The sequence below is a fragment of the Populus euphratica genome, unplaced genomic scaffold (assembly GCF_000495115.2).
Source record: "Populus euphratica unplaced genomic scaffold, PopEup_1.0 scaffold210.1, whole genome shotgun sequence".
NCBI classification, from domain to species: domain Eukaryota; kingdom Viridiplantae; phylum Streptophyta; class Magnoliopsida; order Malpighiales; family Salicaceae; genus Populus; species Populus euphratica.
Genome location: NW_011500094.1, coordinates 364,552 through 387,525, shown reverse-complemented (window position 1 = coordinate 387,525; position 22,974 = coordinate 364,552). Strand labels below are relative to the sequence as shown.

General features: G+C 28.5%; 2 protein-coding genes across 3 annotated transcripts; both read right to left on the bottom strand.

Annotated features, from left to right (window-relative positions):
• Window positions 1-219: 219 nt before the first annotated feature.
• On the bottom strand, window positions 220-4,741 carry LOC105109243 (3-ketoacyl-CoA thiolase 2, peroxisomal-like). 2 transcript variants are annotated; one of them, XR_839204.1, is made up of 15 exons: window positions 4,381-4,741; window positions 4,139-4,197; window positions 3,936-4,020; window positions 3,686-3,812; window positions 3,509-3,607; window positions 3,347-3,414; window positions 3,125-3,232; window positions 2,930-3,007; window positions 2,668-2,800; window positions 2,485-2,581; window positions 2,072-2,195; window positions 1,875-1,983; window positions 1,473-1,556; window positions 1,187-1,378; window positions 220-1,052 (listed from the first exon to the last, which is right to left on the bottom strand). XR_839204.1 is itself a non-coding variant. In XM_011003874.1 (15 exons), exons 1-14 carry the CDS (start codon window positions 4,465-4,467, stop codon window positions 1,269-1,271), a joined length of 1,368 nt encoding a protein of 455 aa, XP_011002176.1. In that variant the 5' UTR covers window positions 4,468-4,741; the 3' UTR covers window positions 1,080-1,178; window positions 1,266-1,268. The 2 variants fall into 2 exon arrangements, 1 of the variants encoding a protein (XP_011002176.1); XM_011003874.1 differs by lacking the exon at window positions 220-1,052 and adding an exon at window positions 1,080-1,178 and having other exon boundaries at window positions 1,266-1,378.
• Window positions 4,742-6,152: 1,411 nt separating this feature from the next.
• On the bottom strand, window positions 6,153-10,960 carry LOC105109242 (3-ketoacyl-CoA thiolase 2, peroxisomal). The gene is made up of 14 exons (XM_011003873.1): window positions 10,762-10,960; window positions 10,369-10,445; window positions 10,179-10,263; window positions 9,927-10,053; window positions 9,742-9,840; window positions 9,585-9,652; window positions 9,364-9,471; window positions 9,169-9,246; window positions 8,937-9,069; window positions 8,759-8,855; window positions 8,021-8,144; window positions 7,827-7,935; window positions 6,556-6,639; window positions 6,153-6,464 (listed from the first exon to the last, which is right to left on the bottom strand). Exons 1-14 carry the CDS (start codon window positions 10,846-10,848, stop codon window positions 6,352-6,354), a joined length of 1,389 nt encoding a protein of 462 aa, XP_011002175.1. The 5' UTR covers window positions 10,849-10,960; the 3' UTR covers window positions 6,153-6,351.
• Between the last annotated feature and the right edge of the window lie 12,014 nt (window positions 10,961-22,974).

The window sequence follows — 22,974 nt, the reverse complement described above, 5'->3', positions numbered from 1 at the left end:
AGTAGCATGTGCAAGCTTGAGCTTGCAGATTTCAGTGTTCATGTATTACTGCCTTGCTTTTGATCATCCATAGTAAGCGGCATGTATCAGATTGCTGATGTCAAATGCATACATCTTATGGCTTTTGAATGCTTGCCATGCAGCCTTACCTTAGTATTTGTCGCATCGAACAAATTATTTCAAAGCAGTTCTTTATCTTTTAAAGGATGCTGTGAGGTGGAAAAGCAAATGCCATGCGAATGGACTCTTATTACAAGATGTGTCCGCACAAGAATTCAAGATATAAATTTCAGTCTTAAATTCTTGTAAGATTTATCTTTGAAATCGTAAAGGTTGCTATGCGCGCTACTGCACTAGTTGCTACTAACCAGTGTATAAAAGCTCACATGTCGAGTGTCCCAGGGAGGTTTTTTATGACTAAAACATATTTCAAAGAATATCCAAAGCTAACAGCCAACTAGCTCCATTAGGGATCAACGGCCAAAAGATGTTAGCTCTCTGAACTATAAGTACCAAGGGTTGAACTTGACGAAGGAAACTTAAAAGATGGAGACCTCAATGGTACAAATTGATAGTGCTAAGTACCTCATTACAAAAAACTCATAGCTCGTTGAACCGACCGTTTAGTGAAAAAAGTAATGCTACTGCGAGGGCTTAAAAGCAAAGGTTGGCAGGCATATTCTTGCTTTCCCACACTACAGTTTCCTGAGCTTGGGAGTCAGCAGAATATCGTCTCAGAGTTTCGCTGAGATGTAAACACCGTGAAGCGCAACACACCGACTCCTGCAATTCTTTTGCCACTGCAAATACATGATGAGGAACTTGGGACGGTGTGACCCTGGCTAGTAAGTAGTAATCCAAGGCGTGCCTTTATCGTTTCTGTGGCTGGTTCAAGGAATTTGGGCACTTCTTGCAAGTTCAAATATCTCTAAGATAAGGTATATGCATGCACATCTGTTCCAAACCGCGTTTGTAAATCTCTTGACATTCTAAGGTCGCGTTTGATAAGGAAGAGAATTTGCGTCACTGTAACAATGGACGACGAGGTAGACCTGAAAAGGAGGTATAATGAGATCCGTAAAAAAAAAAAAAATGAATAATGAGGAATAGCTCATTTACAGGAAAATATCAAAATGAAACTGATGTCCTGCATTCTAGTTTTCTTTAAATTAATATAATTAACAACCTTATTACACTTTTATTATGATTAATAAAATAAATCCAGCATGTACTATTGGAAGCTTCTGTGATGTGCCCATCAAATGCGACTATCGTGAATCCTTGGATAAGAGATTGTTGCTTTCGACTTTCCGAGCATTGCAGAGCTCATCACAATCATCCCCCCTTTCAAAAACAGCAGCAGCTCCCATTCCTGTGCCTGCATTTAGTGACAATAGTTAGTCATAAGCATATGTTCCAGCAATACTCCACAAACACACATGCAGAGAGAGAGAGAGAGAGGAGGAGAATACCTATGCACATTGAAACCACTCCGAAGCGACAGTCCCTGCCACGGCGCTTCATCTCATGCAATATAGTAGCCACACATCTAGCACCTGTAACATTTAAGAGGCATGAATTAGTGTTTGAATAAGCACGCAACTGCTCCAGTTCATATTCATGTCTAAAATTAAAGATCATATATTAACATAGATGCTCTATTGCCATGATTCCCTTGCACAAATCAAAAGTGATGCTCTATATTACAAGAATTATGCAAATTTACAAGCATAATGTATTCCCGTGAATTTGAACACTAATAATATAATTATAGCTCATCTAATCAAAAAGAAGTTTTCAGTTTCCTGTCCCGTTTTGAACATATCATAGCTTCTGACAAAGTTTAAGAAATTCAAAGCAGAAAGCCAAAATACCTGTTGTCCCCAGAGGATGTCCAATTGCTATTGCACCCCCATTGACATTGATCTTCTGCAGATCAAGCTCCAGCTTCTTACAACAATATACAAACTGGGAAGCAAATGCCTGGACGAGGAATAACAAATTGTAGTGAACTGGAAAGGGTGTTTGATGAAGGTAGAAATACAATTAAAAACTATACAATTCTATTTACCTCATTTATCTCAAAAAGATCAATATCCTCAAGTTCTAGACCAGCAGCCTTCACTGCAGCGGGGATTGCAACAGCTGGGCCTACACCCATGATGGCAGGATCCACACCAACAACAACAAATGTTCTGCATGGACAAAATAATTTCATATGGGAAAAATGAGAACGAGAATGCTTTGACATATTCTCGTCATTTTAGTTACAGATGAAAACTAATATAGTAGATGGCAAGCAACATCAAGACAACAATGTCTCTAGTAAAATAATAAGATTTGTGTTTATAGAGGACCACCTTCCTAGACTACAAAACAAATGAGCTGCAGGGGAATTGCCCTGAATGAGGTTGTGAAGCTTGAAAACTTAAAAGTCAAGAATGCGTATAGATAAACAACAATAAGTTGGTAGGAATTATTTACCTAAATACACCAAGGATGGGTAACCCTTTGTGCATAGCAACACTTCTTTTCATAAGCAACACAGCCGCAGCACCATCACTGATTTGGCTAGAATTCCCTGAAGAAGAGCCACCTCATTATCAACTGGATCGAAGTAAACTAACAAAAATATAAAAAAGAAGAAGAAGCGTGTATGTTGTTTACCAGCAGTGGTGGTCCCATCTTTCTTAAACACGGCCTTTAGTTTTCCCAGATCTGCTAATGATGTGTTTGGGCGAATCCCATCGTCAACAGAAACTATTATGGGCTTCTCATCCCCAGTTTTAGGGTCAACTATCTTCAAGCAGGAAAAAACAACATCAATCAGATATTACATGTTCAACTCTTAAGCCAGCAATGACAAACATGGAAGCACATGAAATAAATCAAGATGCATATTTTCTCAAGACATTCAACTAAAATATACCTTTGTAGCGACAGGGATGATTTCATCCTTGAATCTGCCAGAAGCAGAAGCAGCGGCAGCCTTCCTGTGAGAATCAACCTAACAGCAACAATTTAACAATCTTCCTATGAGAATCAACCTAGCGACCATAATTTAACAATATTAATACTACAAATCATGTTAAAATATACCACGAAGTAGATCAATTGCACTTACTGCAGCCTGATCCTGTTCCTGCCTTGTCACACTGAAACGATGTGCAACATTCTCTGAAGTAACACCCATGGGTAGAAGGCAATCTTGGGCTTCCTGAAAGCGCTTTACCTGCCATAATCAACATAACCTTAAGAATCCAATCCAGATCAATAGGTAACAAAACACAAACAATCACCAACAAACCTTCTGAAACAAATTGAATGAAGAGAAAAATAAATATACCTTTGGGTTCACATCTCCAGCCCATGCCCTTGAATTAACTGTCATGGATTCCAACCCAGCTCCAATGCCTACAACAAAGGGATAAAAAAAGTAAAGCCTAATAATTAAAATGGCATCAATGCAATACATCATCTCAAAGAAAGCTTAGAGGATTTCTATTACCAATTTCATAGAACCCTGCTTTGATAGAAGCAGCCACATCAGCAACTGCCTGAAGCCCAGACGAACATTTCCTATTAACAGTCCTTATCGGCACAGTTTCTGGACCAGATTCAAGATCCAATCAAGTAAGCATCAACATAACCAACAGCCCTCCAAAGAAGCGATCAAAACACATACCAGGGAAACCAGCATAGAGCGCAGCCATTCTGCATTCGCTTGCTCTTTGAGACCCTGGTGCCAATGACGAGCCCACAACAATATCCCCAACTTCTCTTGCATCTAAATTAGTTTTCTCTATCAATGCCTACACCAACCAAATATCCACAATAACAACATATACACACAAGTTTTGTTATTCTGACACAAAAAAAAGCATATACATATAATCATAATTCATGATAACAATAAGCAAGAACAGATTCAAAACCTTCAACACAGATGCTAGTAAATCATCAGCATGAGTATCCTTGAAACCACCACGCTTTGATTTGCATAGCGGTGTTCGATAAGCCCTATATAACCACAAAATACAAAAATAAAATAAAAATCAAGCTCGTTAATTCACTTAAACCTTACATTACTGCATATGCAAAAAAACATTTTGCAAAAATCATTTCAACTACTACTTACGCCACAACAACGACATCATCTCCACATGCCGCGCTACCTCCAGCTAAACAAGCAGATGCCTGATTTCACAAATAATCAAGATACAATATATATTAATTGATAAATGAAGCCACAAACTATTTGTCAATTACAAAAATGGGTATAAAGCAACGGATTTCTCATAAATTTCAGAACTACAAATCGATCCTTCAACTTTCATGAAATCAAAATATATCGAATATCGTTAATATTTTTGAACTTACAGAAAGAGAGGATTCATGATTGTTATAAGAAGAAGAATAATGGAGGTGACCGAGAAGAACACGTTGCCTGTTGCTTGCTTTTTCCATTTTACTCTTTCCGAACCAGGAAAAAGCGTATGCGTAACAATCTTCTCTGTGAAAAAATTACACTTGGCAATCCATTGCAGCCAACCTCTAATCTAGGCGATGGGGAGGTGCATCATCACTTTTCCAAGATCGAAATACTGTGAACTACTAGCAGTGTCTACCAACTAAACATTCTCTATTTCCTTCGTTATTTCAGGTAAACCATATAAAATTTAGTAGTATTCCACTCTAGTTCTTATAGCCTTGAGATTTTTCAATATTAAAACTATAATTTAATAAATTATTTTTAGGAAAGTCAATTTGGTCTTAACCTATGCACTCATTTACTATTCGATCACAAACCTATAAATTTGATCCTAAATTTACAAGACTTTCTATGGTCTTTCTATTAATTTTCACAAAATCAATGTTGTTTTAGTCAGACTGAAAAATACCAGTATTCGTTACCTTTTCCCTGTTTTTTAAAATTGATGTTGTTTTTAGTATATAAAAAAAACTCCCATTAGAGTTCAAATATTAAAAACAAATGACAAAAAATCCAATTGAGAGATATATGAAATATTTGAAACTTAATTGATAAAAAGTATGGATTGAGATTAAAATGAGATTTAAAAAAAAAACTTATATATAAGTTGTTCTTTTCTTCTTCTTTTTACAATTAATTTTTTTTTTTTTTACTCAATTGATCAGTTGATGTTCTAAGTTTAAATTATTTATTATAGTTTAGAACAAGTTTTAGATTAATGTATTAACTCCAAATCTTAATTTTAATTAAGTTTAATTCATGAAATTAGTAATATAAACCTAGTTTCAAATATTTATAATATTCATCCAGAAAAACTTTGCTCATCTAGATATATTTAATCTGCTTGAGTAAAAAATATATATGAAATTATCAAAAATTAAATTAAATATAATTATAATTTAAAATTTCATCCAATTATTTGCATGAATACATTGAAAACAACACCAACAATCTTTCCTTCAACTCAAATAAATAAATATGTTCTCATAAGAATTTGGTTGTTATTATTTTTTAAAGTGTTTTTTATATTAAAAATATTAAAATATTTTTTTATTTTTTAAAAATTATTTTTAAAATTAACACATCAAAACAATTCAAGACATATAAAATAAATTAATTTTTAATAAAAAAATTAAAATTTTTTAAAAAATATTATTTATATGGTGTTTACAAACAAAATCCAAAGAGAATATTAACCCCTCTTGGAGCTGATGGTCTTGATCGGAGAGCAAAGTTCTAGGCTTTATATCTGGACAATTAGTGTTTTTTTCCTAGGTCTCTGTGCCTGTGGTATCTGGGCTTCTTCGTTTTTGCAATTGAATAATAATAAATAAAAAAAACAGTTGTTTAATTGAATATAGAGCCACCTTGTTACACTATTATTAATCATATAATTCAAAGTTTTTAAACCATATCTATTATTAATATTTTAAACATGACTTAATTTAATAGGATACATGAAATTCTTTATTAATTTATTAGGATATGATTTTATGAAGTATTAAAAAAATTAAAGAGAATTAAAAAAAAAATAAGAATCCGATCTGGCATCCAACTGGTACTCTACATTGATGGACCTTTCACCCGACCTGAGTGACCACCCCAGCCCGGTCCATTAACATATATAGCAGAAGGGGTGCAATAATGAAAAAGAGGAAAAGAAAAGAAAAGAGAGAGACTATAATGAGGAATATTTCATTACATGAAAGTATCACAATATCGGCGATCGAACTCGCCTTCTGCGTTCTATTTGTTTAACTGAATATAGAGCCCCCTTGTTACACTTTATTATTATGACTAATAAAATAACTCCAAACTGCATTTATTGGAAGCTTCTGCGATGTGCCCATCAAATACGACTATAGTGAATCCCTGGATAAGAGATTGTTGCTTTCGACTTTCCGACCGCCGTTGCATAGCTCATCACAGCCATCACCCCTTTCAAAAACAGCGGCAGCTCCCATTCCTGTGCCTGCATTTAATTAGTGACAACAGTTAGCCACAAGCATACGTTTCCAGCAACACTCCACGCACCCAGAGAGAGAGAGGGAGAAGAAGAATACCTATGCACATTGACACCACCCCGAAGCGACAGTCCCTGCCACGACGCTTCATCTCATGCAGTAAAGTAGCCACACATCGAGCACCTGTAACAGTTGATGAGGCATGAATTAGTCTCAGAAAATGATTAAACAAATAACTGCTGCACCGCATATTCATGTGTAAAATTAAAGAACATATATTAATGGATAGATATCACAAAGATCACCGTACACAACTCAAAAGTGATGCTCTCTATACAAGTCTTGAGCAGATTTACAAGCGCCAAAAACTGTTTCCACCACCGACACTACGCTAAACCCCTGAATTTACCCATGTGTGTGTCAATTCATTTCTACCCTTGTATTCCTAATTTGGTCAATTATCCCTTAAGTTCTTTAGATTTGTTTGATTAATTCTTGCTCTCTAAATTTGTCCAATTAAGTCAATAGTTAAACTTCTATCAAATCTCGCTATGCAGATGTTACATCATTAAATACTTCTCATTAATGAGATGACCTTTTATATTCATATAGCACCTATATCACTAAATCCATTGTCCTTTGAAAATCTATAGATTAAGTCAACTATAGAGAAGAGAAAGGTTCTGGTAAAATGATGACTTAATCATAGTCATTTATTTCCTCCATTTTTCATCAAAAATCTGTTTTAATATATCTTTAGACAGTTTATTTGGAGATATAAATCCTACATAAATGGTACTATAAACCCTTAACTCAAAACACCTAACTAATGAATGTGCATATTACAGCTCAACTAGCTAAAAATAGATTTCAATGTACTGTCCCTTCTCGAGCATGTCATAGGGTTGTATTCCATGGTTCATATATGCATTTTTTATTCCGTCAAAAATCAATTTGTTCTATTTCTCAATCTGACTGACTTCCTCCTATGGAACCAATGGGCTTAAATATTCATCCTATCAACTGCTTACCAACATGTTTTCTCGGATAATTAGTAGCTACTTCGGCTATGAAAAAGTGTTCCCCTCCCCAGAAACAAAAATGCCTCCAATCTATAATCGACTTGTTCTGTTTCACAATCTTTCTAACTTGCTTCCAAGGAACCAACGACTTAACAATTTATCTGGTAAATTGCCTGACTGACATATTTTCCCAAGGAACCCGTATATACTTCGGCTAAATGCCCCCCCAACCCACCAGACCCAAGCAAAAGAAATTGCCTCCAATCTATAATCTATTACAGGATTGTTATCTTATCACCAGAAATTAGAGTGTGCTTATTTTAACTTCAATTTTCCACAAGGAAATACCTGTTGCACCCAGAGGATGTCCAATGGCCATTGCACCCCCGTTGACATTGATCTTCTGTGGATCAAGCTCCAGCTTCTTGCGGCAATATACAAACTGGGAAGCAAATGCCTGGACGAGAAACAACAAATTTTAGTTAAAACTGGAAGGAGTGTTTGATTCTGAATATAACTGTAAAGTATCCATTTTTTTTAACCTCATTTATTTCAAAAAGATCAATATCCTCAAGTTCTAAACCAGCAGCCTTCACTGCAGCTGGAATTGCAACAGCTGGGCCTACACCCATGATGGCAGGATCCACACCAACAGCAGCAAATGTCCTGCATGACCGAAATAAATTTTATATGGGAAAAATGAGGGGAATTCTTTAATTTATTCTCATCATTGATTGTTATATATGAAATCCAGCAAAATAGATGGCAAGGAACTACTAAACATTGTTGTCTCGAGCAAAATAAAAAGATATGCATTTGCAGAATGCCATCTCCCTAAACTTCAGAACAAACGAGCTGTGGGGGAATGGATGAAGCAAAATCCTTGGCTCTGAATGAGGCCGTATACCTTCAACTCAAAAGTTCAATACCTCTTTCATTGGGTGTTAAAAGTTCTGAACAAACATAAACAGATCAAAGGAAATAGAAGATTCCATGCCAACTGATTATTGGTTAACATTTCCTCATAAAATGATTATTATTGTGCAATACGAAGCAAATTCATCCAAAAATCACATTCTCAGGTCAACATAATGATGATAGCGCAACCTCCCCCTCTCCTGTTAAGGAATGTAAAATAAAACAAAAAAAAAATGGTTCTAGAATTCATGCTGTAATTTGTTGGATTTATAATGTTGTTGTCCACCACATCCATGTGCAACTACCATTCCATTTATTGCACATTCTGATAGAGGTACACTGAGTTTCTAGGAATTATATACCTGAATACACCAAGAATGGGTAGTCCTTTTTGCACAGCAACACTCCTTTTCATGAGCAACACAGCCCCAGCACCATCACTGATTTGGCTAGAATTTCCTGAAGAAGAGCCACCACATAATCAAATTGATCGAACTAAACTGACCAACTATGAAAACAGAAAAGGCTCGTGAGGTATACCAGCAGTGGTCGTCCCATCTTTCTTAAACACGGGCTTTAATTTTCCCAGACCTGCTACTGATGTCTCTGGGCGAATCCCATCGTCAACAGATACTATGATGGGCTTCTCATCACCAGTTTTAGGGTCGACAATCTTCAAACAGAAAAATTCCAACAAAAAAAAAAGATTACATTTTCAATTCTTAAGCCAAAAATGACTAATTTTTTACTCAATACATTCAACTAGATATACCTTTGTAGCAACAGGGATGATTTCATCCTTGAATCTGCCAGAAGCAGTAGCAGCAGCAGCCTTCCTATGAGAATCAACCTAACAATAACAATTTAACAATACTCCTATCAGAATCAACCTATAAACAACAATTTAAGAATATTAATAAAACAAATCACGTTGCAATATACTGCATAGCAGAACAATGACACTTACTGCTGCCTGATCCTGCTCCTGCCTTGTCACACCGAAACGATGTGCAACATTCTCTGAAGTAACACCCATGGGTAGAAGGCAATCTTGGGCTTTTTGAAAATTCTTTAGCTGCCATAATCAATATAACCTTAAGAATCCAATCCAGATGAATAAATAACCCAAAAAAAAAATCATCAACAAACCTTCTGAAACAAATTAAATGAAGAGAAGAGCAGAAATACCTTTGGATTCACATCTCCATCCCATGACATTTGATTAATTGTCATGGATTCCAACCCAGCTCCAATGCCTAAAATGAAATGATAAAATTTGTAAAGCCTAATAATTAACAGGACAATGAGTTAATACACTATCGAAAAGGCAGTTCAATTCTCTTACCAATTTCATAGAACCCTGCTTTGATAGAAGCAGCCACATCAGCAACTGCCTGAAGCCCAGACGAACATTGCCTGTTGACAGTCCTTACCGGCACAGTTTCTGGACCAGATTCAAAATCCATTCAAGCAAGCATAAAGTAGTAATGCAACCAATACCCCTTGAAAGATGCAATTTAAGAAACATACCAGGGAAACCAGCATAGAATGCAGCCATCCTGCATTCACTTGCTCTTTGAGATCCTGGAGCCAATACTGAACCCACAACAATATCCCCAACTTCTCTTGGATCCAGATTAGTTTTCTCTATCAACGCCTACACAAACCAATATTCACAGTAACAACAAACACAAGTTTTATTATTCTGACATCAAAACATATAATAAGAATTAAATCATAACCATAACCGAATCCAAATTCAAAATTAAACTACAACCAAACCTTCAACACAGGTGCTAGTAAATCATCAGCATGAGTATCCTTGAAACCACCACGCTTTGATTTGCATTGCGGAGTTCGATATGCTCTATAAAACCACAAAACACAAATGAAAACGATTAAGCTCGATTCACCAAAAACATCACTATGGTGCAATAAACATTTCACAAAAATCATTTCAACCACTACTTACGCAACAATCACAACATCATCTCCATACGCCGAAGTCCTTTGATACGCAGCGCTATCTCCAGCCAAACAAGCGGATGCCTGATTTCAAAATCCATTTTTTTAATTAAAAAAAATACTGCTCCGATTTATATAAAGAAATTAATTAAAGTAATGAAAATCCAACTTATATTAAGAAACTAAGCCAGACACAAGAATAAATTCAAAAAGATTACTGATAAAAAAGAACATAAAGCAAGAGATTTCATAAAATTCTAAATTACAATCGATCCTTCAACTTGCATGATCTAACTAGTAGCTGAGATTCTTCTGAAAAAAACAGATATAATAAAGCAACTAAATCCGAAGCAACCAAATTATCATCTGAATCAAGTAGCTATCAAATTCTTGAACTTACAGAAAGAGTGGATTCAAAATTGTGAGAAGAAGAAGAAGGACGGAGGTGATCAAGAAGAACACGTTGCCTGTTGATTGCTTTCTCCATTTTTGTTTTCCTATTCTGTTTTCTCTGTCTAAAACAAGAAGAAGTTTATGCGTAACAGTCTTCTCTAAGATAAAATAAAGAGTGCTTGAAAATGAAGTGCGGGTATGATGATTAAATAGAAAAGACCCGGTCAGATTTTTATATATTTTTGCAGGTGGGCGGTTGCAGGAAACGCCAAGTTTCCGGATAAAATGGAATTGTTTGGTTTATTCTTATGATAATAATTAAAACATTTTTATATATTGTCAGAGACTAGCCTGTTTTGGAAAGTAGTTTAATAGAAAGTATATTCATAAAAACGTATACAAATGTTATGAAAAATAATTTAAAAATATCTTTAACATTTAGTTATATTATCAAAAATAAATTGAAAAATAATAGAGAATAATATGATAGATGAAAAAGTTAAAAAAATAAAATTAAAAAAATTAATTTTATAAATTATTTTAAATAAAACAAATAATTGTATAAAAATATAGATAGAGTGATAAACTCTTAAGAAATACTTTTAAGAGAAAAATAATTATTTAAAAAATATATTTTTTATCAAAATTTTTTGCTAAAAAATATTTTTTATTTATTAATTTTTCTAATAGTTAATAAATATGAAAAAAAATTAAAAAATTATTTTTCTCTAGAAAGTATTTCATAAAAAGTTTTGAAATAAAAAAGATGAAGATAGAGTGATAAAAGCTATATGTCTAATAATATTTTTTATTCAAAAAATATATAAATTTATTTTAAAACTTGATAAACATAAATTTATTTTATATATTTTTCTCTACAATTAAATATTTGTTTTCATTGAAACGCTATACATATTTATTTTAAAAGTGTATATTAAAAAAAAAAGTACTACTTTTACACCATGAGTGTTTTCGTTGAATTAATTAAATGGATGATCACGATAAATTATGTAATTCATGAATGAATGTGTTTATTCAGGCTGAAACTCAAATACGTCCCTCTACTTTTATTTGTTCAAATCAAACCCTTGTTTTCAATTATTAAACGAAAGGATGAGAAAGATTTTACTTGATCTCAGTTTATATATATATATATACAGACATGATTTTAGCCGATTAGTTAAGTACGTGTAGCCAAGACTATCGACTTTGCGGTCCTCGTTGCCACCATCTATAAATGATGTGTCATTTTGGATTAGGTTAGAGGTGGTGCGGTGGGGTCATGGAAATGCGTGCCCGATTGAGAAATTGGGATATGTAAAAGGTTTCTGGCGTGCCTAATTATTGTCCTTCCAGAAGAAAAAGAAGGGGCCAGACCTATTCCCTACTTTCCTCTCAGGTGCTGTATTTTTTTTGTACTACGTGGTAATTGTGTCCCCTAACGTTTGTAGGACACTGCAAATCGAGGAATTGACCCAGAAATTAAATTGCTGAACAGGGAACTATATGCTGGTTTTTTTTGTTTTTCATGTTGTCCTGTTTATCATTTTAGTTAAATTTATTTTTTATTAAAATTAAAAAAATATTTTAAATTAATTATTTATTTACTTTGAATCATTTTAATATCTCAATGTCAAAAAAATTAAAAATATATATATCATTTTAATATATTTTTTTAAAAAATCATTACATTATTGAATATTCCCTCGATTTTAGATAAGCTAATTGTAAAAATAATAATAAATAAATGATTTAATTTACCTGATTGATCTAATTAAAATTTTAATTTAATTTTTAAAAAATATCAAAATAATTTTATTTTATTTTTTAAAAAATAAAATGATATTATTTTAATTATGTCAAGTCAATTTAGATCTATCAATTTAACATATAATTCAAGTTTTCAATGACATAATATATCAAATTTAATAATTTTAGCTCGGTAAATAACTCCTTATTAATTGTTGGATCTTAGAGATGTAATTTAAAGAATTTATACTGTCAATCATATATCAATATTATTAAAAGACATTAATTAAGTAGAAAAATATTTTCAGAAAAAAAAAAAATCTTGCAGTTGGCACTACAAACTACTTTTCAAAATGGAGGCGTGGCTAGTTAATGTCCTTCTAGAAGAAAAAAAACAATGGCCAGACCTAAAGATAGATTTCCTACATTCCTTTTACATGCTATATTTTATTTTTACATTACACGGTATTTGTTTCCTCTTACGTTTGTAGGCCAGTACAAATCGAGTAAAATACCCAGAAATTAAATTGCTGAGCAGGGGACCGTATTCTGACTGTTAAAAAATAAATATAGAATTGATTTGGTTTTCCCTTATTAATTTAGTAAAAATTTTAAATTGTTTTTCTAAAATAAATTGGAACCACGTTATTTATTTTTTAAAAATATAAAATAATATTATTTTAATTATCTCCTATTAATCTAGGTGGATCAATCCTATATGTGATTTGAGCACAGAAGTTAAAGTCAGATAACTAAGAACTCGTATGAACATAAGCTAACTTGTATTTTAAAAAAATTAAATTTTTTATATATTTTAGATTATTTTGATATACTTATCTTAAAAATAATAAAAATTATTTTAATATATTTCAATATAAAAAATATTTTTTAAAAAATTATAACCACACTTTTAAACAAACTCTAAAATTAGTGATCATGCTATAAATTGCTTGAATATTTTTTTATATTTTAAAAAATTTAATCAAGATATAATATGATATAATTATTTTTAAAAAATTTAACCCAAACACATGTTTATTTGAGAATGTAGTTATTGTTATTTTTTAAAGTATTTTTATGTTAAAATATATTAAAATATTTTTTTTTATTTTTAAGATCAGAGTATTAAAACAATCCAAAACATATAAAAAATTTAACTTTTAGCAAAAATATTTAATTTTTTTTAAATATAATTTATACCATGTTCCCAAATATTTTATTAGAAAAGAAAACAACGATTAAGATGACGTGTTACTACACATGTCTCTTGTTTCCAAACACATATTTGTTAATGCAGTGAAAGTATTTTTAAAAAATATTTTTTATTTAAAAATATATTAAAATAATTATTTTAATTTTTTTATTAGTATATCAAAATTATTAAAAAATTAATATTTTTAAATAAAATACAATAATTAAAACCTATTGCATTTCTATACAGTTACTTAGTATATTTTTGTCTGCAAGCTCGTAAATGAACGAGCTTACGATTCATATTATTTTAATTATTATTTATTTTATTTAAGATAATTTATAAAATTAAATTTTTTTTTAATTTTATTCTCATTCAACTTTTTAATTTGTAAGATTTGTTCCTTATTATTTTAATAAACTTAAAAAAAATATTAATAAGCTATTTTTCAACTTATTTTTATAATATAATCAATCACTAAAAAGTATTTTTAATTTATTTTTTACAATACTGTTAAATACTATAAAATAATTTAATTAGTATATCAAAATTATTAAAAAATTAATATTTTTAAATAAAATACAATAATTAAAACCTATTGCATTTCTATACAGTTTTTTTTTAAAATCATTTTTTTTAAAAAAAACACTTAACAAAAAACTATTTTTCTACTAATATACAGGGAGTTAGACTCCCACGGTACGCTGGATTAAGGTGAAACTTCCAAAAGACGTTTAGACTTCTAAACCCTTTTCGTGCATGTCACGACAGTAAAATTAGATTTTGAAAGTTTCACCCCAATCCCATTTAGAACCGTGAAGACGTCGTCCCTGATTTATTGAAATTTAAAAAATAAAAATAAAAAATAAAACAAACCAGTGTCCATGACATTATTATCACTATGGACCACATCAATATATATATTTTTTTGTCTTAATTGTTTTTTATTTTTGAATTTATCATTCAAAACTTAATTAGTTTAGGTTAGCACTAATAGTTCAAGAAATGATTTCTTACTGTGTTTAAAAAAGATTTTAAAATTAAATCAAATTTTATTTGAAAATTAAATCAAATTTAATTTCATCAATTAAGTATAATTAAAATCATGATGACCAACATTGAATTTTTTAATATTTTTGATATCTAAACTATGTTTTTCATTTTTTTTCAAATTTAAAACTTTTTTTTTATATTTTGATGCAATATTTTATTTTCTTCACATTCCAATCTCTAGTCTTAAGAAAAGAAAGATAGAGCTGCAAAAAAATAACTAAGAAAAAATGGTTGACTAATGAAAAATATACAAATTTAATATTAAAATATTCTTCCTATATTGTTGAGATATTTTAAGCTTTCATACGACCCAGGAAAATAGATTGGGATAAATAAATAAAGTTTTTTATCGGTTTGATTTTGTATTTTTAAGTTGTTGGGATTGATAATTCTTTTTTTGGTGGATTTCTACAAGTATTTATTATGTGTTTAAAATAATAATAATTTTTTTAGTTATGTATTTAAATTTGAAGAGTTTTTCTAACTTATCTATATTTTTTTATATCTTTTTTAAAGATAAACTATATATTTTTTTAAAGTCAGATAATATTTATAATTTGTGAAACTTTTAAGATGTTTTTTCTCACTTTATTTTATTCAATCAATTTAATTTGTGTTTCTATTTTTATTATCGTTTTGCTTAAATAAAAAAATTATTTTAATAAATAAATTTAATAAATATAACTATGTAAATATCTTGTCTTTCAAGATTTACATCTATCTCTTAATTTTTAAAATTTTATTTTTAGTCGTTATTGATGATTTTTTATTTATTTATTCACATACATAATTTTTTATTTACTTGATTATATGTATGCATATAATTTTTTATTTAAAATTAAATTTTTTAAACTATAAAAATATGTTGAAAAAACCTGTATATATATTTTTTTATAAAAATAAAAAAAATCAACCCGTAACCGATTATGCTTTCCATAATAACCTGCAATTAGTGATTTCCTGGACCACTACAATTTACTATGTCATAAAAAATATATTAGACATAGTAATAGAACATAATGAGAATTTATCTAAGTCAAAAAATTACAAATTAAGGCAATGTTTTATATTTTTGGATTGCTTAATTTTAAAAATAATTGTTTTATAATATTTATATAATACTTTTAAATAAAAAATACTTTAAAAACCAATTATTATCAAAATATCAAACATTACCTAATTTCACATAAAAAACTCTTTATTTTTTTAAAAAACTTCTTTTAATTTTAATTTGATGTTGTACTGGGTTTTATAAGGATCGATAAAACTACAAGGCTGAAAAAAATTTGAGTTGTGTAGCCACATAAAGGTTAGTGATGTCGTCGCGACACTATAATAGCCCTGAGGCCGTAGATACAAGCACAGGCACTTCACTTCACTTGAATAACTTGTCCACGACATCGATATAAAAAAAATAATTGCCAAGTCTTTATTTTCATTAAACACTCAAATGTTTTTGTGATACGATGACCATAAGATATAAATATCCTATTTATTTTTATATTTTAAAAGTATTTTTAATTTTTTTTTTAAAATTAATTAATTCATATAAGAATAGATTTACATGCCTCTCACAAATTTAATTTACTAGAAAACAAATTTTGAGATAACGTGTGAAGTTTCTCTAATCTAACCTGAAAACTTCCTTTTGAGACTTTGTAATCGTCAATAGATAAATAATACTACTGAAATGCCAAAGATATTCATGTTACTATGGGTGGACAAAAAATGAATTTGCGGGTTGACAACCAATCAAAACACAGTGTAAAGTTTGATTTGGATTTGATAATATTTATAATTTATTTGTTATGTATCAAGTAAGTATTCAGGAAAAAATAAATAAATCCACATCAGTTCCGATTGATATAAAGCTGGCAGGCTTGGCCCGTGCTACTAATCTCGTAATCCATTTCCTAACTCTGTGAGGGGCTGGCCTCATTGCCAGCAGATTAATTTGCGCCCAGTACTTTTACGGTTTTTTTTATATATATATATATGTATATTATTTTAATGGTGAGGTGAGTAAACAATTTCAATCCCAAAGTTTTATAGATTTTTCGTTTTTGTCCTAAGAATTTTAAGATTTTTCAAATATGCACTTAAATTTAAGCCTTGTTTTGTAGAAAAAAATATGCATTTTAATTTGCCCTCCAAAGAATTTATCTAAAACTGACACCTTAAATCCTAATTCTGCCCCTGTCCGTATACTAAGACTAAGACTTGACAATAATAGCTTGTTGGAAAATTGTTGGGCCATAATCTGGAATCAAAACACAAATAAAACAGATTAGATTTTTTATTTATTAATCTAGACCATAAATAAAAACAAATTATGTGTATATATATATATATAGTTTCCTTCCAACATGAGGTTTGCCTTGCTGATGAAAAAGTGTGGAGTTGTGATTGCATGGAGAGAATGAAAGGAACAGGTGGAGTTCATAGTGCACAAGGGCAGAGGCAATGCACAGGTTTGGGTGGGTTCTAGCCCAACTCAAGATTTTATCAATATTTTTTTATTAATTTTATATAAAAAATTTATAATTTTTAATTGAATTATCAAAAAATTCTAAAAATTTATGTGGAACCTTCTAATACGATGATTTATCCTAGTTTAAAATTTTAAATTTTTTAAAGAAATTCAGAAATTTAATAAAAAATTACAATTTGGCCAGTTTTACGTTATTGAGTGTAATTTTCAATTTGACCATCAGATTGAGCTGAAATTTTATGAAGAATTTTAAAATATATTAAATAAGATCTAGTTAAAATTTTAAAATAAACAGAGTTTGATAGTGCTAATAAAAAAAATCACCAAATAAAAATAAAACAACGCATTAAGAATAAAATGATTATTTGCCATTAAAATAAAACAAATCAATTCTTTATATATATATATATATATGTTGCCTATTTGACAAAAATAGAATAGAAAAAGAAAGAAAAGAAAAGGCGAGAGAGAAAAGTAAGGGGAAAACATAAAAACAAATAAAAAAAAAGTAAAAAAATAACTTTGTAAATTTACAAAACTCAATTTATAAAACACTAACCTAAGAAAGAATCAAATAAAGAAAGGAGGAATTGAGAGAAAAAAATTTAATTATTTTATTTTTTAGTTAACATGAAATTATTATTTTATTCCGTTGAGGGTGGTAAATAGCTAAGGTATCGGTTCAAAACGTAAGTAAAGCTGTATTTTTAAAAAAAATAATATTTTTGTTAAAAATTAAATTTTTTATATATTTTAGATTTTTTTAATATACTGATCTTAAAAATAATTTTTAAAAATAAAAAAATAATTTTTATGTATTTCAATATAAAAAACATTTTTAAAAAAATCATAACTACATTTCCAAAATAAATTCCAAAACTAGTGATCCTACTACAAGATGCCAACCGTCGATTTATCTATTTTCTGTGCTTGATTTTTAAGAATATTTCCAGCTGGAGATTGTGCACATATGTAATGACTAGTTATTTTAGTTTTAGTGCAGTTGTAATTATTTTTTAAAGTATTTTTATGTTGAAATATATTAAAATAATTTTTAATAAAAAAATATTTTAATATATTTCAACATAAAAAATACCACAACTACATAAAAAATACCATAACTACACTAAAAATTTTATTTTTAAAAAATTATTTTTAAAATCAACGTATCAAAATGATTCAAAACATATAAAAAATTTAATTTTTTAAAAATTTAATTTATACCATATTTCTAAATATTTTATTAAAAAAACAATGATTAAGAAGACTTGTGACTACATATGTCTCTTATCTCCAAAAATATGTTTGTTAATGGGATGAGAGTATTTTTTTAAAAATATTTTTTATTTAAAAATATATTAAAATAATTATTTTAAAATTAAATTTTATTTTTATTTTTTTATTAGTATATCAAAATTATTAAAAATATTTAAAAAATTTAATTTTTTAAAATAAAATACAATAATTAAAAGCTATCGCATTCCTATGGTTACTTAGTATATTTTTGTCTACAAGCTCGTAAATGAACGAGTTCTTACTTGTTTTATTCATGTAAATAAATTTAAAATAAAAATAATTTTAATTTTTTTTGAACAATTTTTAGGGTGTGTTTGTTTCTTGAAAAATGATTTTTAAAAAATTATTTTTTAAACTTTCTTGTATTTATTTGTTATTGAAGAGTTAATAAATGAAAAATATTTTTCGTTAAATGAAAAATATTTTTTTATTAAAGAAAAATTTGTCTTGATTTTCAGTAAAATGTTTTTCTTTTATTTTGGGAGAAAAACATTTTTCACGAGTTATGAAAAATTTAGAAATATCATATTATTTGTTGATTATGTCAAATTTAATGTTCAAACTTTTGATTGCTATATATTTTGTTTGAATATTTTTTTTCAATTTTATTCCTTCAAATTTAATTTTTATATTAGCTTTAATTTTTATTTTTATGATTGTTTTTTACTTTTCTCTTATCATTTTTTTTATTGAAATTTTTTATTTATTAAATTTAATTCTCATTCTTCTAGTCGTTACTTATTTTATTTAAAATAATTTATGAAATTGTTATTATTATTATTTTAATTTTATTAATTTTTAATTTTTTTAACTTTTATATTTGATTTATATTATTTTAATTAATTATTATTTTATTTTAATATATTTAAAAAAAATATTAATAAATTATTTTTTAACTTATTGTTATAATATAATCCATTACTTAAAAATATTTTCAACTTATTTTTTATGATACTATTAAATATTATAAAATAATTTATTTTTTAAAAATTATATTTTTTAAAAAATATTTTTCTGCTAACAAAAAGGGAGTTAGAGTCCCACGGTACGTTGGATTAAGGTGAAACTTCCAAAAGACATTTAGACTTCTAACCCCTTTTCGTGCATGTCACGACAGTAAAATTAGATTTTGAAAGTTTCACCCCAATCCCATTTATAACTGTGAAGACGTCGTCCTTGATTTATTGAAATTTAAAAAATAAAAATAAAAATAAAACAAGCTAGTGTCCATGGCATTATTATCACTAGGAATTGTGTCGACCACATCAATATTTTTTCTTTTTTATCTTGATTTTTTTTTTAATTTATCATTCAAGACTTAATTAGTTTAGGTTAACACTAATAGTTTAAGAAATGATTTCTTACGGAGTCTAAAAAAGATTTTAAGATCAAATTTGATTTGATTTGAAAACCAAATTCAATTTCATCAATTAAATATAATTAAAATCATGATGACTAACATTGAAATTTTTAATATTTTTGGTACCTAAACCATGTTTTTCATTTTTTTTTCAATTTTAAACCTTTTTTTTTATATTTTGGTACAATATTTTATTTTTTTCATATTCTAATCCCTAATCTTAAGAAAAGAAAGAAAGAGCTGCGGAAAAATAACTAAAAAACAAAAGATGGTTGATCGGTGAAAAATATACAAACTTGGTGTTGAAGTGCTCTTTCTATGTATAGAAAAATCATCAATGTATTTTAAGCTTTCATATAGCTCAAGAAAATAGATCGGGGTAGATGAATAAAGTTTTTTATTAGTTTGATTTTGTATTTTTAGGTTGTTGTTGGGGTTGATAATTCTTTTTTTTTGGTGGATTTCTATAAATGATAATTATTTTTTTAGTTATGCATTTAAATTTATTTTTTTTAATAATAAACTAAATTTATTTTTTTAAAAAAATCAGATAATATTTATAATTTGTGCAACTTTCAAGATGTTTTTTCTCATTTTATTTATTCAATCAATTTAATTTATGTTTCTATTTTTATTATCATTGACTTAAATAAAAAAATTATTTTAATAAAAAAATTTAGTAAACACAATTGGATAAATATCTCATCTTTTAAAATTAAATATCTTGATTTACATATGTTTTTTAATTTTTTAAGTTTTATTTTTAGATATCATTAATGATTTATTTATTTATTCACATATGGTTTTTTATTTACTTGATTATATGTATGCATATAAAATTTTATTTAAATTTATATTTTTTAAACTATAAAAATATGTTGAAAAAACCTGCATATTTTTTTTTTATAAAAATAAAAAAATTCAACCCGTAACCAAATGTGCGTTCCATAATAACCTGCAATTAGTGATTTCCTGGACCACTACAATTTATTATGTCATAAAAAATATATTAGACATAGCAATCGAACATAATGAGAATTTATCCAAGTCAAGAAATTACAAATTAAGGCAATGTTTAGTTTTATGGCGACACCATATTTAAAAAATATATAAATTTTGTATTTTTGAATTGTTTAATTTTAAAAATAATTTTTTTATAATTTTTTAAATAAAAATACTTTAAAAACCAATTATTATCAAAATACCAAACATTACCTAATTTCACATAAAAAACTCTTTATTTTTTTAAAAAACTCTTTAATTTTAATTTGATGTTGTACTGGGTTTTACAAGGATCGATAAAACTACAAGGCCTAAGAGAATTTGGGTCGTGTGGCCACATAGAGGTTAGCGATGTCGTCACGGCACTATAATGACCCCGAGGCCGTGGGATACAGGTAAAGGCACTTCACTTCACTTGAATATCTTGTCCACGACATCAATATAAAAAATAATTGCCAAGTCTTTGTTCTCATTAAACACTCGAATGTTTTTGTCATTCGATGACCATAAGCTATAAATATTCTGTTTATTTTTATATTTTAAAAGTATTTTAAAAAAATTTTAAAACCTGAAAACTTCCTTTTGAGACTTTGTAATCGTGGATAGATAAATTATACTACTGAAATGCCAAAAATATTCATGTTACTGGGGGTGGACAAAAAATGAATTTGTGGATTGACGACCAATCAAAACATAGTGTAAAGTTTGATTTGGATTTGATAATATTTATAATGTATTTGTTATGTTCAAGTAAGTATTCAGAAAAAAAAATAAAATCCACATCAGTTCCGATTGATATTAAAGCTGGCAGGCTTGGCCCGTGCTACTAGTCTCGTAATCCATTTCCTAACTCTGTGAGGGGCTGGCTTCATTGCCAACAGATTAATCTGCGCCCAGTACTTATACAGTTTTTTTTATTATAATGGTGAGGTGAGTAAACAATTTCAATCCCAAAGTTTTATAGATTTTTCGTTTTTGTCCTAAGAATTTTAAGATTTTTCAAATATGCACTTAAATTTAAGCCTTGTTTTGTAGAAAAAAATATGCATTTTAATTTGCCCTCCAAAGAATTTATCTAAAATTTATTAATATTACCTTTTATTCTATTTTCAAACATATCCAAAACTGACACCTTAAATCCTAATTCTGCCCCTGTCCATATACCAAGACTTGACAATAATAGCTTGTTGGAAAATTGTTGGGCCATAATCTGGAATCAAAACACAAATAAAACAGATTAGATTTTTTATTTATTAATCTAGATCATAAATAAAAACAAACTATATATATAGTTTCCTTCCAACATGAGGTTTGCCTTGCTGATGAAAAAGTGTGGAGTTGTGATTGCATGCAGGGAATGAAAGGAACAGGTGGAGTTCATTGTGCACAAGGGCAGAGGCAATCCACAGGTTTGGGTGGTTCCAGTACAAGTTAAGATTTTATTAATATTTTTTTATTAGTTTTATATAAAAAAATTTATAATTCTCAATTAAATTATTAAAAAAATTTAAAAATTTATGTGGAGTCTTATAATATGATGATTTACCTTGGTTTAAAATTTCAAATTTTTTAAAGAAATTCAGAAATTTAATAAAAAATTATAATTTAGCCAGTTTTACGTTATTAAATATAAGTTTCAATCTGACTATCAGATTGAACTGAAATTTTATGAAAAATTTTAAAATATATTGAATAAAATCTAGTTAAAATTTTAAAATAAACAGAGTTTGGTTATTTCCCATTAAAAATAAAACAAATCAATTTTTTTTTATATGTTGCCGACTGGAAAAAAACAAAATAAAAAAAGAAAGAAAAGAAAAGGTGAGAGAGAAAGAGAGAAAAGTAAGAGAAAAACATAAAAACAAATCCACGAAAAAAAAAAAAAAAGTGAAAGAATAACTTTGTAAATTTACAAAACCAAACTTATAAAATACTAACTTAAGAAAGAATCAAGTGAGGAAAGGAGGAATTAAGAGAAGAAAAAATTTTATTTTTTTTTAAAATTGACATGAAATTGTTATTTTATTCTAGTTGAGGGGTTGTTATAACATCAATTTAGATTCGATTATAAATGAAT

Coding starts and splice junctions, on each gene's coding strand:
- LOC105109243 (XM_011003874.1), bottom strand. CDS start 4,467: ATGGAAAAAGCAAGCAACAGGCAACGTGTTCTTCTCGGTCACCTCCAT. Junction 4,198..4,380: donor ATCATGAATCCTCTCTTTCT/GTAAGTTCAAAA, acceptor TTGTGAAATCAG/GCATCTGCTTGTTTAGCTGG. Junction 1,379..1,472: donor AGTGGTTTCAATGTGCATAG/GTATTCTCCTCC, acceptor CACTAAATGCAG/GCACAGGAATGGGAGCTGCT.
- LOC105109242 (XM_011003873.1), bottom strand. CDS start 10,848: ATGGAGAAAGCAATCAACAGGCAACGTGTTCTTCTTGATCACCTCCGT. Junction 9,841..9,926: donor ATTCTATGCTGGTTTCCCTG/GTATGTTTCTTA, acceptor AATCTGGTCCAG/AAACTGTGCCGGTAAGGACT. Junction 9,472..9,584: donor ATGGAGATGTGAATCCAAAG/GTATTTCTGCTC, acceptor TGATTATGGCAG/CTAAAGAATTTTCAAAAAGC.